Raw genomic sequence first — 16,487 nt, forward strand, 5'->3', positions numbered from 1 at the left:
CCATCTCTGCAGGGATGAAAAGGAAGCGAACACTGATAGGACATGAGCCACTGGCCTAATTTATGTCATCCTCAAAATGCTCCCCTGATGTCCTGTCACCTTCCTCTTTGCTCGTGAGGCGCTCGAGGCCCGCTGGGGTTAAGTAACGTGCTCAGGGTAACAGAGCAAGTTAAAGGAGGAAGTTGGATTTGAGCGCAGACCTCCTTGTGATCTTTGTAGCACTCCTCCCTTCGTGACCATTACAGGTCATGTTCATAGACTGAGGATACTGTACAGATGAGAATGGAAATTACCCATGTTAAGTTCACGCTCCCGGCTAGGAAGGGGTGGTACACCTAGGTGGGTGCTACACCTGGATTGGCCCATCTGGTCCAGGTGAATTTGATCCAACCAGTGGGGTCGCCCAGTATCATCGACCAAGGGGGGAGCAGGCTGAAAAGGCCAGAAGTGTGCTCCCTGGCTCTCTCTCCCAGCGGCTGCCACACAATGCAGCGCAGCTGGGCTGAGGTCCCACAGCTGTGTCGTGGACTCTGTCTGGCTCGTGTCCACTTACTGTAAAACCTGAAACAGCTTCTCACTTTCATAAAATTCACTTGGATAACAAACCAGGCTTCGGCGTTAATTCTCTCTCGCGCGGAGCCAAGAACTGAGGTATATCTCTCCCACGAGAGGGAGAGATCTAATGCCCCTACCTAATTTCCACTGCCCAAACACAAGCACTTGTCATCGATGAGTGTGAATGCACTCACGCGCGCACACATGTAAATGACCGCATTCCATCAAAACTGGAAGGACCCACCGTATCAGTCCCTTCCCACACTGACACAGCGTCTCTGGAGCCAGCATGCACGGAGTCATTGGTTGTTTCAGAAACTCAGTGGCCAGGCCCTTTCCCAGCTCTGATGTCCTAGAGCAGTGGTTCTCGACCTTCGTAATGCTGCCACCACCCTTTGATTCAGTTCCTCGTGTTGTGGTGACCCCCCCAACCATTACATTATTTTTGTTGCTTTTTCATAACTGTCAGTTTTGCTACTGTTAATGAATCGTCATGTAAATATCTGATGTATAGGATGTATTTTCATTGTTACAAATTGTACATAATTAAAGCATAGTGATTAATCACAAAAACAATGTGTAAATATATATTGTGAAATACTTACATGTTTTCCAGTGGTCTTAGGCAACCTCTGTGAGTTGTTTGACCCTCAAAGATCAAACAAAGGGGTCGTGACCCACAGGTTGAGAACCGCTGCCCTAGAGCCTGTGAGGCAGTGGAGAAAACAACTTTCCACAGTAGCATCTGTCCTGCGTCTGGATTACCTTGGTGGTGTAATGGTTACACGTTGGGCTGGGGTCCGCATGGTCTATAGTTCGAAACCACCAGCAGCTCCTGGGGAGCAAGTCTGGGCTTTCTACCCCCCTAAACATTTGTGGTCGCGGAACCCCACAGAGGTCTCTGTGAGTCAGCATTGGCTCTATGACGGTGAGTTTGGTGGGTTGGTGCGTTTGTTTTCGCTGAGCGCTGATGTTGTAGATTCTGGGAAGTAGTGGAGAAAACAGCTCCCACAGTAACGTCTGTCGCGTGTCTGGTTGCCATGATTTCCGCACCTCTACTCAGGAGCCGGGGAAGCTGGGGAGCCTGGCCGGAGACAGCCTTCTCTGGAGGGAGGCAGATGTGGTCCAGGCGACCGATGACTTCGATCCAGACCACAAGATCAGTGAGGGCACCTTTGCTGCCGTCTATCGAGGGCAAAGGCACGGCACCCCGTTCGTCTTCAAGAAGCTCAGCGAGGCAAGCACTTCTTTGTTTCTGCAGAGGTTGGAGGGTCCCGGCCAGGTAAGGCTGGGTGGTCACAGTTCAATGTGCTTTTCCACAGGCAGCCTGCTCAAGCCCAGGGTCCGTTGAAAGATTCTTCCAGATGGAGGTGCAGGTTTGTCTCCGGTAAGCCTCCCCTCGGAACGCTTTCTTGTACTAGTGACAGTATAGCTACCCTTGCTGGTGCAGGAGCCTGCTGCCATAGTGGGCTACGTGTTGGGCTTCGAACTGCAAGATCAGCAGTTAGAACCCACCAGCCGCTCCTCGGGAGAAAGAGGAGGCTCCTGTAAACTTCCACAGCCTCAGAGACCCACGGGGCCCTTCTTGCCAGGCCTGCAGGGTCACCGTGAGTCGGCATCGACTCGGCCTGTGGGTTTGACTGGGTTTATGCCCCAAGCATGCTTTAAGGGTTTCGTATGTGTAAACACACTTACTTTTTACAAGAGGCCTGTGGTGTAGCTTCTACTGGGATGTAACTTTTCATAGGACTGGCATGCTGAGACCCAGGGGGGTTAATCGTCTTATCCAAGGTCACACTGCCAGTCAGTGGCGGTGTCAGGAGTAAAACCCCGGTGGTCCAGCGCTGGAATCCATGCCGTTGTGCGCTGGGAGCCTACCCTCGCTGAGCTCCGTGCCTTGCTTCCTTCCAAGGAGGAAACGGGTACAGCGTTACTCCACCTCCACAGAGCAATAAACTGACCTGCGGCCTGCAAGCCAGGATTGGTGTTGGGAATCCGTGTTTGGTTGACACGCTGCCTCTGGCTCCCTTTGCTGCTGTCAGTGGCTGCTTTCCTGCGTGACCGTAGATTGAGTGGTGTGGCTCCAGAGACCATGCAGCCTGTGAACCCTCAAATACTTAGTACCTGAACCTTGAAGGGGAGTCCACTTTCCCTGGGTTAGCATAACAATTCTCTGACAACAGCCCTTCCTTTATAGCTGAGGATGCTAGGGCTGGACATGCAAAGGGAGCCTCCCAGGCAGAGGTGTGGGCAAGAGAAGGAGACGTTCTGAACCGTCGGTAGACAAGAGCCTCGTCCTGGCCCAGCTGGCACTGACGGACAGACTTACAGTACATAGAACCCATGTGAGGCTGGACACCAGTCAACGGTCACCCAGCCTCAGCAAGGGACAGGCTGAGCCTCCTCTGCTTGGGGGCGCCTGGGGCTAGGCGCCTGGGGCTAGTGAGCCTGCCTGCTTGTTGTGGAATATCATTATGAATCACAGATAAGAGAAGGAAGTGGGCCATCTCCTGTCCAGAGCCCTCTCAGTAACCACACTTATACTCATATTTGGGCTTGTTGCCTAATTCTGGTTCCCTCTGCATACATGTGGGAGGAGGCACATGCAAGTGGGAGGAGGCACATGCAAGTGGGAGGAGGCACATGTATGTGGAAGGGTGCACATGCATGTGGAAGGAGGCACACATGGACAGACACTCACATGCACATGGAAGGAGGCACATGTATGTGGAAGGAGGCACTCGTGGACAGACACATGCACATGGAAGGAGGCACATGTATGTGGAAGGGTGCACATGCATGTAGAAGGAGGCACATGTGGACAGAGGCACACACACTTGCACTTGGAAGGAGGCACCAGCATGCATCTCTTTGTTGTCTGTCGTCATTAGACGCTGTGGACTCATCGGCAAACTCCGCCCAGTCCTACACCGTCCATCCTCACATTTGAGCCCGTGGTCGCAGCCACGGTGTCAGCACATCTTGTGGGCAGTGCCCCCTGTGGCACACACTTAATTCAAACTGGAAGCATAAGCCCCTCTCTTCACTGATGGTGTCAGCAAACGCGAACTGTCAACCCCTTTCTTGGGCTCCAGGGAGTAGACTCGGAGGACACGCAGCCCTTATCTTGGAGAAGTTCATGGTCCAGCAGGCAGACTGGCGTGGAGACAGCTAGCTAATGGGTGTGGACATGGTGGAACACGATGCACTGGGGGTGTCGGGGTTCGTGGAGAAGGGCAGAGAGGTCAGGCCTTTTACAGTAGGTCTGGGGAGATTTGATCGGATGCTGAGCCGAGGCACGAGGCACAGGAGAGGGCTAGTTTTGAAAGTTCTTTACGACCCTGAGCAGTGACTAATAAGATGTGAGAGGAAGCTAGGTGGAGAGAGGTGCCCTTTGCTGGGACCTTCAATATGGTGGAGAAGTCCTTGTGGGACTTCTGAGTCTGGTGTGTTCACCTAGACCAGGACTGCTCAACCTTCCTAATGCTGCGACCCTTTCATACAGTTCCTCATGTTGGGGTGACCCTCCAACCAGATAGTTATTTTGTTGCTACTTCAGCACTGTAACGTTGCAACTGTTATGAACAGCTGCCCTAGACCAAGCTTATCTGTTCTAATGCCCCCTTTTCAGGAAAGACGAAACAAAACAAAAAATGTAGGCAGCACTCCCCTGGCCATTAAACACTTTTGTGTTACAGGCCATGATCCAGGATGGAGTGGAGACATCTGCTTTTGCAGACCCCCTCCCCATACCCCCACCATTCCTGGGTCCCCTTGGGGTGGTACTGCCGCTCTGAGAAACACGGACCTAGACCATCAGATGCGATTAGACACTCGGGTCGGAGGTTAGTCAGTGTGAGGCTAGAGATGAGCGAGTGTGGAGAGGCCCTCACTGAGCCCTCAGCTGCTGAGAGCAAGCAAGGGCAGCTGTTTGAGAAAGGTGTGGTCGCAGGCTTCTGTAAAGAAGGCAGTTCTCCTGCATCCGCAGTGCCCCTCTGAGCCGGGATGGGCTTTATTTTCTTTTGTTTTCCTCTGCGAGGCAGAAGGTAACTGGTGGAGCAGCAGATAAGACCAGCCGAAAGGTCTGCGACTGGGGGGACACTCACCTCTCAGAGGAGGGTCATGGTGAAGAAGACCAAGAACGAGTAGTCAAGAGGCAGGAGGCGGCTCTGGAGGGAGGGCGACTCAGAGCCCGAGGAAGAGGAGCCCCAGGAAGAACCCCGTTCTTAGAGGCAGACGTCAGATAGACCTGGGATCTGGTCACAGCCCCTCTGCCTGCCAATGCAGGACGCTGGGCACGTTCCTTAACCACGGCGGTTCTCTTTCCAGAAGACAGATTGGTTAGGTGTCAAATGCTACACAGTAGAGGCAGGATGAGCACAATTAGACTTAGGGCCCCATGAGGCAGACCCCCACCCCCACCCCCACCCCTCCACCCCCGTCCTTGGCCCTCAGTGAGAGGTGGAGTATTTGGTACCAAGAGGGACTTCCCCAGAGGGAGAGCAGGAAGAAGCAGAGCCGCCTTCGGTGGTCCTACTTGGCCTTTCACCCCTGCTCTGATGATTGCTTTCAGATGCTGCCACCCCAACGTCCTACCTCTGCTCGGCTTCTGCACCGGAACCCGGTTCCAGGGTTTGGTCCACCCGTACATGGCAAACGGCTCCTTAGAGGACAGACTCCAGGTAAGGACCTGGATCGTGGTCAGAGAACTTGGGGCTCAGCAAGGACCTCGGGGAGCCCAGAGGGGGGAGAAGCCATCCAGAGGAGAGACCAGAGAGGGCTCAAGAAGGTCAGCTAGGGGTGGGGGGAGATAAGATCTGATAACTAGCCTCAGATGAGTAAACTGTAAACATATTTGGCAAGAGCATCTTACTCAAGTCTAGAACAAGACAAGGTGTCCCCCCTAACGCTCATCTTATCAACGTTGTTCGGGAAGCCTTGGCCAGTGCAGCAGGACAGGAGAAAGAAGCAAGCCATAAGCGTGGTACAAAGGGGGAGGTGCACTTTTAATCTACCAGCCGATGGATGGTGAACGTGTGACGGACATGGCATGTTGCCATGGCATGTTATTCCCCACACAGCAAAAGGAAGTTCTTGTACCTCCAACACTTGGATGAACTTTGAAAGCATAGTGCTGGGTCAGAGAAGCCAGACACAGGACAAATGCTGCATGTGCAATCTGTGAATGAGGCAGGGGCACAGAGACCAAAAGACACTCCTGGTCACCAGGGTCGGAGGCGGGGGAGGGGAGGCGTTGCTGCTGCTGGGATGCAGCTTCTGTTTGGGGCGATGAAGTCGTGTTAGAAATAGGTAAGTGCTGGTTGACCACCATTGGGAATGCAGTGGACCGTGCTACACACACTTCACCACAGATTTAAGGGACTTGCTCGAGCATTACCGGAATACCTCTGGAAAGATGCGCAAGAAACTGTTCCCTCAGCCTGCCTCTGCGGGGGAGAACCGGCAGCTGGGGCACAGGATGGGGGAAAACTTTGACTAGTTTCTCCTTTGTATGTTCTGGGTGTTAGATCATGGGTGTGTAATATATGTTAAAGCTTAGAAACATTAAAGCTCGCATGTCCATCTCCATAAACATCCTCAAACCGAGGGCTGGGTTTCCACAAGGGACCAGACAGAACAGTTGTTCCTGGTGTCATGGTGATTGCTCGCCACCCTGAGCTCTTCTGTGCACCAGACACGGAGATCAGGGCTTCCAGTCCCCTCCCCAACCAAGAGGGCCCCCTGCTCTCCAAAGGGGCGTCTCTGGCCCAAGGGAGGTGAACCAAACCGACCAAAGGGACCCGACTAAGCAGGCGCAAGGGATAGGGTTTGCATTGGGTGTGTCTGGCTCCAGATCTCATAGACAAACACACGTCAGAGCTTGCCAGGACCAGTTCTAGAGTGGGCAGGGTACCTGGGAGCAGTGGGGGAGGCTTGAACTCACCCCACAATCTCCGGCAGCTCTTTGTCAAGGAAGTCTGTTCAGAGACATGTTGAGGTCCCCAGGCCCCCTCCAACTAGACTGCTGCGCGTAAGCCCCAGTCATGTAATAATAGAAAGGGTGGCAGTTTACTGAGCACTTAAGACGTGGCAGTTGCTATGCTAGGAACCAGCCTCCCTTGGTGTGTGCTCCCTAGCCTGGAATCCCGACAATAGGGCGAAGACACGGGATTCTTAATTCCATTGTATTCCTGAGAACTGCCAGACCCAGAGATGTTCAGTGTGTTTCCCACAGCACACAGCCTGTGCGGCTGGTGCATGTCTGAGTTGGATCACTACCTGGGAGGGTCTGAGTCCCTGCCCTGCTGCCGAGGGGGGAGGCCTAGAGGAGAGCTAGGAGCCAAGGGCCCTGCCATCAAGACAAAAGAAAGAACAGGTGTGAGGCTTTTTTTTCTCCCCCTCAGGGCAGCCCAGGCTCTCTGCCCTGGCCCCAGCGCATCAGCATCTGCTCAGGGCTGCTTAGAGCAGTGCAGCACCTGCACGGCCAGGACATCATCCACAGCAATGTCAAGAGGTGAGAGCGTGGGGCCTCCCCGGGGCGGGGCGGGGCCTCCCTCTCTGTCGCTCTCTGGAGGTCTGCTTTCAAGGTGTCTGGGTCATGCTCCATCTCCAAGTGCTCTCAGAATGAACTGCCTGTCTGTCCCCACCAGCGCTCTGCCCCTGGGCGCCAAGGGCCAAGCCCTCTGCGTTTCCAGCTCTTGTGCATCCTGCTTGGTAAAAGACAACACTCTGTGTCTTGGAAGCTCCTGCAGGTCTGGTGTGCACCCCAGCAATGCACACCACCCTGCTCCAGCCACCCAAGAGCCTAAGAGCCCCTCCTGGGCCTGGCTCCATGGTGAGAAATTCCAGAAGATACCCGCAAATCTGGCCTGAATGGAAGAATGGAAGCCGTAGAACTCACACTTGCCCAGAGCACTTTCCCAGGGCATGAAGTAGTCCTTCTCGCCTCTCTCTCCTAAGACGCACGAGATGAGCTCACCACTGACCCTGCTCTCCTGACTCCTCTACCAGCCTCTGCTGGCCTATTTCTTTCAGAGTCTCTGACCACCCTACAGGTAGAGGGGTCACCTGGCCAACTGATGCCGTGCTTCACCCCCCTTGCACCCCCCCCACATTCAAGCCTGGGGACATTTTTCCAGGGTGCCTATCCTCATTTCAGTTTGTGTTCTAGTTCCTCATTGTGAATTAGGTAAAGGGGTACAGACCACATTGCAAGTTCACGTGAGACATTCCACAAGCATCCTGGGCTCATCCATTGCAATTTTCTTAAGGTTTCCTTGTGGGTCCCACTTATACCCTGTGTCTCCTGTTCCCCAGTCCTCCTCCTCTCCCAACCCTTTCGATCGTGAGTGGTGGTTTCTCTCTAACACGGGGCGAGTTCAGTTCCAGATGAAGGGTCATTAAAGGCCAGAGTCTTGGGGTTCCCACCAGTCTATCCAACCTATCCAGGGCTGTTCCCCTTTATGATTGTGATTCTTTCCACTGTCTCGGATCTTGTCACAGGGTCCCTTTCTGAGCAGTTGGTAGGGGGAGTGGGGCACCATCTAGTAGCTAATCTGGTAACTGGATTCCAGTTTGTCTGGTCTCCGGGCTGTGGGGACTGATGTCTGGGGGCCCATCAGCGTCTTTGGATTCCTTCTCCTGAGAGTGAGAGACGAGTAGTTGCAACTGAGATGGCTTGGTTGCTCACGAACCTAAGGCACTACTTGCCCTAGTGGGATGTAGAGCATTATCTTCGTGGACTGTTACAGACCAGCGATTTTATTAACTTCCCGGGATTCTATTGCAGGGATGTGCTCACACACCATTCACTTACCACTTCTGGTTGGGGTTGGGGTCCTGGGGGCGGTGTCAATGGTTTGTTCTTGGCTGCTAACGAAAGGCGAGCAATGTAAACACAACAGTTGTCTTCACAGGGCCTTGAAAGCAAGGCCTCGGGAATTGGCTGCTATGAGGCGGCCTTTCAGTTCAGAACTGAACTGAAGTCACCTTGCAGCCAGCTAATAACATGGCTCATCAAATAAGCCATCCCCTGGTGAGCACTGCGCTCCTTGTAAATGATGGTCTGTCTGAGCCCAAACAGCGAATGTTCATCGCAGGGAAGCTACATCAATGGAAACGGAACAACCAGAATGGAAAGACTGAGCAGGCTGATAGATTGTGGGGGAGAAAGAGACACTGAACAATGTGTACAGACATCGTAAAAGCGGCACCTTTCACCGGAAGTATCACACGAACAACCGTTCCCTCTTTTGGAGCTAGCTTTCCGGGCTATGTGGCGGGAAAGGGTATTTTCCTCATTCATTTTATCCCTTCGAATCCACTCAGGTTCAGGGACCAAGGATGATTCATTTAGACGTTAGACTTAGGGGTCACGGCAGCTTGATAAGGGATCTACCACCACAGCCTCTTGGGCCTGGCAGGCTGGGCATCCGAGCGGGTCCGAGAGGCTGACCTTCTGCCTTCCTGGGGCCCCAAGACCGGCTCTTCATCCCCTGGCCCTTGCTGCTTGGGGTGCATGGCTCAGACACTGCGCACGAGGGCCTTCTGACCTTGTTCGGGACTTAGTTGTTGTCATAGGGTCCCCCATGGCAACCTCCTCTTGCCCAGCTCTCCTTTGTTCTCTGCTTGCTTTTTTGCAGCTCCAATGTGCTTCTGGACCACAACTGCACCCCCAAGCTGGCTCATCCGAGAGCACCCCCGGAGCCGGTCAGCAGGAGGTCCAAGTACACCCTGATGAAAACCCACCTCTTCCAGGCCTCTGCTGCTTACTTGCCGGAAGATTTCATCCGGGTGGGACAGCTGACGAAACGAGTGGACATCTTCAGCTGTGGAATCGTAAGAGCCTCTTTCTCTGCAGAGACAGGGGCGGGACTGCGTCCGGTTATCCTTCCCTGGGCTCCTTTGTGAGCACAGGAAGTGCTTTGTCAGCATTGGAAGTAGAGGCTCAGAGACCTGATCCATCCAAGTGCCGCAGAGGTTGGCATACTCAGGCCCACAGACCAGACCTGGCCCCTCTGAACAGAGAGTGACTTCTACACTTTAGAACCAAAACAAAAAGGCACATATCACAGCGACTGTGTGTGTGACCTGCAAAACGCCCAGTATCTAGACCATCCATTGTCTGCCCATTCAGTCAGGATCAATCTGCCCATCCACTCATGCTGTCTGATTACTCAGCCATTCTTCACTCAGCCCCCATCCCTGACTAGCATTACCATTTCTCAGCCAAACTGCCGTCCCTCCCACAGAGGTCCCTGTTCAGTGTAGCAGTTGTCAGTGCATGTTTCAGCAGAAAGAGGTTTTCTTGTGTGTCTCAGAGGGATTTTGTTGCCGGGTAACCTTGGGAAATACTGGACTTAGCAAAGTCGAGCTAGTTTCTTTGTTACCAGATGAACCAGCCCTTGAATATGGCAGTGAGCGTTGTCACTTCACTCCAGATCCCCAGACTCGCGGCCACCGCGTTCATTCTGACTCAGAGCGAACCTTCCTAGGGCTTCTAGACTGGCCTCTTTACAAGAGCAGACAGCCCCATCTGTTCCCCCTGCAGTGACTGCTGGGTCTGAACCACTGACCTTGGGGTCAGCAGCCCATTGCCTGGCCCATGCCACCAGAGGAAAAACAGCACGCAGTGATTCCCAAATGGATTGGATGGTGGAGCCCTGTTTTCTTAGCATCTCTCTTTCTCAGTGTAAGCGCCCCCAGAATCCAGTTTGGAAATGCCTGAGAGACGTGAGAGACTGTGGCTTTGAGCCTCTTCTCTGTCGTCACACTTGCCTGCCATCTCCCGCTGCCACTGGCTGTCCATGGTGCCTTCTGTACAGGGCAGACCTCTGCATGCACCCCTCTCCCCTGAGATGGACACGGCAGTGTCGGCTCGCCCTTTTGGATGGGTTTCAATGTCACTGTCTACAGTTACCAATAAGAAACACACACTCAGCCTCCATGCTCTCAATGGGATTTTTGGACGGGCAGCTGGGGGGAGTCGTTAGCTGGAGGAGGGTTGTGGTGATATTTTCTTGTCCCAGAATTTGGGCAAGTTAAGTACCTCTGCCGGCAAAGGTTGGGCCTGCGCCTGGAGCCCAGGCTTGGTCCCCGAGCAGAGGTGCGTGACTCTGGGGCAGGAGCTGCTGCCTGGCCTTTGGCGAGAGCGCGTGAACCACGGACCCCGTGTTCTCTGCAGGTCTTAGCCGAGGTCCTCACTGGCATCCCTGCGATGGACAACGGCCGAAGCCCGGTTTACCTGGTAAGGGATCCAGTCACCGCTGCCTGGCAGTATGTTTCGCCTCAGCAACATCGCACCCAGGGCACGGAGGGCCAGGGCTTCACCACTTCCCAGGTGTTAGTGAGACCTCGGGCAGGGTGTGGGGTGCCCCTGGAGACACAGGTAGGCGACCAAGGCTGGCCCTCAGCGTGACAAAGGCAGCTTAAGCCTTTTAAGCACCTGATTCCTATACTAAAAACATTAACTTTGATCTTTTAGATTAAAGGACTAACATTTGCTCTCTCTCTCTCACACACACATACATGTGCACGCACACACAGCCTGACTCTGTGTTAGGCACTTTATATCTGGTATCTTTTTAGGGCGTCTCACCTTCCCAGTGGGATTGAGAAGGCCCTTCCATTCAGTTCCAGGTGAGAACAGCTAGCCCCGAGATTCACCTGGGATCTCAGGCTCCTGCTCAGTGCTTTTCTCAGGCGATGCGGTGCTGTGTCCTTCCTGCAGTCTCATAACCCGAGCGAGGCCCATGACACACTGCCCTACTTGGAGAGCTGGGATCAGTCCGTGGGTCCCTGTGGAGTTGTTGATCCCTTTGTCACAAAGTTCCCAGCACCTTCTCCCAGAGGATTCTGTGGCCATTGCTAAATGAGATTCATACAAACCACACTCACTGCCAGGGCCCAGACCAACTCTTAGTGACCCCGGAAGACAAAGGAGGACCACTCCCGTGTGTTTCCAAGACAGCAAATCTTCCCAAGTGTAGAAGACCCTATTTTTCTCCCACGGACTGGGCTGGTGGTTACGCAGCATGGACCAACACGGCTAGCAGTACAACATGCCACCGTCTGCGCCACCCAAAACCAACCAAACCCACCTGCCATCAAGTCGTGGCTGAGTCGCAGTGACGTGACAGAACTGCCCCTGTGAGTTTCTGAGACTGTCACTCTTCACAGGAGTAGAAAGCCCCCTCTTTCTCCTTTGGAGCAGCTGGGGGTTTCAAACTGCTGACCTTGGAACCAACTCGAAACCACTCTGTCTTCAGGGCTCCTGAGAGGAAAAAGACCACCATCCTTTCTGTTAAGCATGCAACTGCTGCCCCACCAGTGCACCTTATTTTTTAAAAAAAGATACATATCAATAATGCATACTTTAGTGTCTAAAGAAACTTAGACATTTAGAATATATACTACAGTATATATCTAATAAGGTGCAGTAGTTTGGGGCTTTTAAACTTTAAAATGCAATGTATATACATAAATATATATAATACTATTAAGCCATGGTATTTTCAGTCACTTACATGCACGTGAAAGTTGGACATTGGATAAGGAAGACTGAAGAAGCATCAATGCACGTGCACTGTGGCTCTGGTGAAGAAGCATGGATGCGTGTGCACTGTGGCGCTGGTGAAGAACAGTGAAGAAGCATGGATACGTGTGCACTGTGGCGCTGGTGAAGAACAGTGAAAGCCCCATAGACCGACCTGAGAACACACCAACCTGTCCTGGAAGGAATGCGGCCAGAGTGCTCCTTAGAGCCCAGGGTGGTGAGACTTTGTCTCAGGTGCTTTGGACATGGTGTCAGGAGAGACCTGTCCCTGGAGAAGGACACCGTGCTCTGCAAAGTGGAGGGGCAGCGAAGAAGAGGAAGGTCCTCCACCAGATAGAGTGACACGGGGGCTGCCGTGCTGGGCTCAGGCAGAGGGACAGTCGTGAGGGTGGTGCAGGGCCGGGCGGTGTTTCCTTCTGCTGCACGTAGAGAAGGCTGCTGAGTCAGAGCTGACTTGACGGGCACCAAACAACAACATACACTGGGCCTCCACGTGCATATTTATGTAAAAACTATACATGGCAGAATACTACCTTTCCTAGTGTGTGTTTTCTACCACACAGGACCGTCCGAGTCGTCGTGAATAAAATTAAATAATCGATGTTAGTAAACGACGCGGCATGTAGCCTGTGAATGGTAGCTGATAGGACTTGTTTTTCTCACGAACATCTCATGTCATGTACTCTTCCAAACACCGCTCTTTATGCATCAGCTGCACTATATCACGTCAGCCCTCTGGGAGGGTATTTTTATTACCCTCCTGTTATCCCGATCCAATGAGGCCACATCCTGCACTGGTGATGCAGGAGTGCTATGGAATGGCCCCTGCCTGTGGGGAGGGTAGCCATTTTCCAGGGGGCGCCTTCACTTGTTCTGGGATCCTTGCAGTCATTGTGCACGGAGAAAACCGGTGGTTTTTAAGAAGCCGTGGAAGCTCCCGTGTCGTCGGGCAGACCAGGGGGTGGGTGAGGCTCCTGCAATGGGCTTTGAGCTCACGAGGCCTGCTCCACATTTTCCTTTCTTCCCACAGAAAGATTTGCTCCTCAGTGAGATCCCAGGTAGCTCCACGTCTCTCTGCTCCAGGAAGGTGGGTGTGGAGAGGGTGATGGCGAGAGGGATCTGCAGCAAGTACCTGGAGCGGCGCGCAGGGCAGCTCCCCAAGGACTGTGCCGAGGCCCTGGCCACCGCCGCCTGCCTCTGCCTGCGGAGACGCAACGCCAGCCTGGCCGAGGTGAGAGCCGCAGCTGGGGAGCCCCGCCTTCGTCAGGGCACGCTTTCGTGAGCCACGGCTATATTTGGTGGCAAGGAACAGAGGCGCTCCCGTGTTCCCTCGAGCAACGAAGGGATGTCGATGGGTCATGCACTGGATGGCTCAGGGACTCCGGGGAAGGACTGGACCCCCGTGTCCACGGGAGATGCACCACCATGTCCCAAGGCCAGCCTCGTGGCGTCGTGGTTCGCAGCCTTCCTAGTGCCGCGACCCTCTCATACAGCTCCTCATGTAGTGTTGACCCCCAAACCATCACATTATTTTTGTTGCTACTTCATCACTTTTTCATGAATTGGACGACCTGATGAAAGGGTCTTTCGACCGCCAAAGAGGCCGCAACCCACAGGTTGAGAACCACTGGCGTAGAGAGAGAAAAAATGATCAGTCTAGTTTGGATCACGTGTCTACACCTTGGTGGGCAGGTGAGGTGAGGGCCGTGGGGTCAGACAGGCAGTCATTGTTGAACAGCTGCAAGCAGTAAAGTTGGAAAAGAAACCTGCTCAGTGCCCGTCGCCTTGCCTGGTAGAGGAGCAGAAAAGCCTGCACAGGCCGAGTGTGTGCCGCCCGCGGACACCAGGCGGCGCTTCAGTGTGTGCCCGTCTCAGACAACGCGGCCCCCCTTGCGCGTCACTGGCGTAGGATACCCCAACCACGGCTCCAAAGGAAGCCGGAGAGACCAGCAGCAACGCCGAGAGGAGCACTGAGCCGCGATAGAGTCAGAGAAAGAGATCATGGGGAAATTTGAATGCGGTCGCCGCGCGTCTGATGTGGCAGCTAGATACAACCTGGCAACGTCAACCTTCTCAACAATCCTGAGGGAACTAGGTGGTGAGACCAGCGCGCGTAGTGAAAGGCGGGAAAGCGGTGACTGCGAAACAGAGAACCCAGGCCATCGGAGAGGTTGAAAAGCGACCATGACTTCGGATAAACCAGAAACAGCTCGATGGCGATCGTGTACCCGAGACAGTGACCGCCAAGGCGGCCGCTAGTGATGGAAAGCTCTGGGAAAGGGAGTTTATAAGTGCAAGGTTATTTGGTGCCCCGTTACTCCTCACGGGAACAGGTCGGTGTTCGGGCCCAGATTTGGCAGGAACTGAGTTCCACAGTGAGGAGGCATTATGGTGGCCTCCCTGTTGAGGGCCTACCCCCGCTGTCTGCAGGGCAGACGCCACAGGGACCAGGACCTTGTGGCCTCGACAAGGAGAGGGGGGAGCACACGTGAGTGGGCATCAGCTTGGGGGCCGCTGCCACATCTTTCTAAGGACAAAATCATGCTCCGAGGGCTTGGGGGCATCAATTTTCAAGTCCTTGCCAGCTGAGGGGAGCTTGGTATATTTCTTCAGATGTGGCAGAAGGAGGGTTTGAGGGAGCTATTGGGAGAGACACCCACTTTTAACCCCCAGGCTTTTAACGGGCTTTCAGTGTGACTTCATTTGAGGAAGGGGTCCGACAGTTGAAATAACCTTCCAACACCAGTGCTCTCCTGTGAGTCTCCTGTCTCCGTGGGGGTGGGGGTGGGGGTGAAGGCCCAAAGAGGAGATGCGGGCACAGAGGGACTTTGTGCCAACAGCCAGGACCACGACTCCATGCTCAGCCACTTTGCCCACTGGCCCAGCCAGAGCCAGAGGCCTGAGCCATGGAGTCAAACCCGGGCCCGTCCCCAGCTGCCCCTGTGCCCCTGGCACCGAGTCCTTCCCCAGTTCTGCTCGGGCCCCGGGGATGTATGGGTGAAGAAGGCACCCCCAGTCGTGTTGGCCGAGGCAGCTGTCTGTGTACTGAGTGCCTCCCCGCCTAGACTTCCTGAGGAAGTGAGGGGTGAGCAGACCAACAGGGATCCCAGCACAAAGAACAGCTCATGCAAATGTTTGCGGGGAGAGAGCTTGCCCAAACACAGGGGCAGAAAGGAGAACTGGGGAGTGTGGTTTGTCAGGGCAGTGTCAGGGACAAAGGGCTCAGTCGGCACGGCAGGGACCTTGGGGACATCACAGAGAACTTCAAGCAGGAGCGAGACACCCACCACTGGCTCTGTGTCGTAAAGGGGTCTCTCTTCCTCCACCGGACACTCATCCCTTTACTCATGTAGTGTCTTGGGCTAAGCGGCTGTGAGGAGATTCCGAAGTACAGTGTTTAAGACGGGAGACATGAGCCGGTCCTTATGGCTGCTCTTGTCTCCCCCTCCCCAAGGTGTGTGGACCTGTGGACGCCTTGGAGGAGCAGCTCCGGGGCATGGGCATGTCGCCCCCGGGCAGCAGGCTTTCTGAGGCCACAGGCACCTCCTCTAACACCCCAGAAGAAACGGACGATGTAGACAACTCCAGCCTGGAGCCTGCCGGAAGGGGGCCTGCCTCATCGCCTCACCCTGCCCAGGATGGAGAAGGAGGGCCAGGGGCTAGCCGGAAAGTAGAGGCCACCTCCTCCTCTGACACTTGTGCCAGTCCGGTGCCCCTCCAGGATGGTAAGTCTGATTGTGGGAGTCGGGGTACCTGAGCACAGGCACTCTGTGCCTGGAGGTTGGTCCAGTGTGTCCTCAGCCCTTCATCCATTTAGTCAGCCAGCCAGTCACTGACCAGCTGATGGTACAGAGAGAAACCTGGGAGTCCTTCTTGACCCCGCCCCACCCCGGCTTCCTGCCCTCTCCCCAACAACACAGCCGAACTCCTCTCCTGTTGGGATGATGGCAGGGACTTTTCTGCACCCCTCGGACTTGCTCTGGCCCTACACCTACCAAAGTGGATTTTGAAAACCCAAACCATGTTACCCCATGTTGAAAGCCTGTCCATCCTCACTGTACAATAGACCCCCACCCCTTCTTAGCGATCCCTCCCTTCTCTCACACTCAGTTCCAAAGACACCTGACACCCTCTGAGACAGGAATCTGGAAGGTGCCTTCCACACCGTGTCCCTGGCCCTGGAGAACATGGCTCAATGCGGATCCCAGGCCCCACTGGCTCCTTCCAGGCCTCAGTGGGGAGAGGTGAGGAGAGAGTAGAGAGAGGAAAGAGGCCCTCATTGTCTCCTCCCAAAGTGCCCACTCCTGGCAAGCAGCCTGGAAGACGAGGGTGGGTCTCAGGCTGCCCTACCAAGGTGGAGTGGAGAAAATGCCCATTA

The 16,487-nt window shown here is 54.4% G+C and overlaps 1 protein-coding gene across 2 annotated transcripts in view; it reads left to right on the forward strand.

The window, feature by feature from the left end:
* Nucleotides 1-16,487, forward strand: part of VHL (von Hippel-Lindau tumor suppressor) — an 86,083-nt gene that overhangs the window by 68,167 nt on the left and 1,429 nt on the right. For both annotated transcript variants that reach the window (XM_075550462.1, XM_075550463.1), the window contains 8 exons: nt 1,619-1,792; nt 1,878-1,942; nt 5,129-5,237; nt 6,960-7,069; nt 9,198-9,393; nt 10,739-10,801; nt 13,140-13,340; nt 15,564-15,834. In XM_075550462.1, coding sequence (XP_075406577.1) covers nt 1,619-1,792; nt 1,878-1,942; nt 5,129-5,237; nt 6,960-7,069; nt 9,198-9,393; nt 10,739-10,801; nt 13,140-13,340; nt 15,564-15,834 — 1,189 coding nt within the window. The remainder of the gene's footprint in view (nt 1-1,618; nt 1,793-1,877; nt 1,943-5,128; nt 5,238-6,959; nt 7,070-9,197; nt 9,394-10,738; nt 10,802-13,139; nt 13,341-15,563; nt 15,835-16,487) is intronic.

The sequence above is a fragment of the Tenrec ecaudatus genome, chromosome 5, assembly GCF_050624435.1.
Source record: "Tenrec ecaudatus isolate mTenEca1 chromosome 5, mTenEca1.hap1, whole genome shotgun sequence".
NCBI lineage: Eukaryota > Metazoa > Chordata > Mammalia > Afrosoricida > Tenrecidae > Tenrec > Tenrec ecaudatus.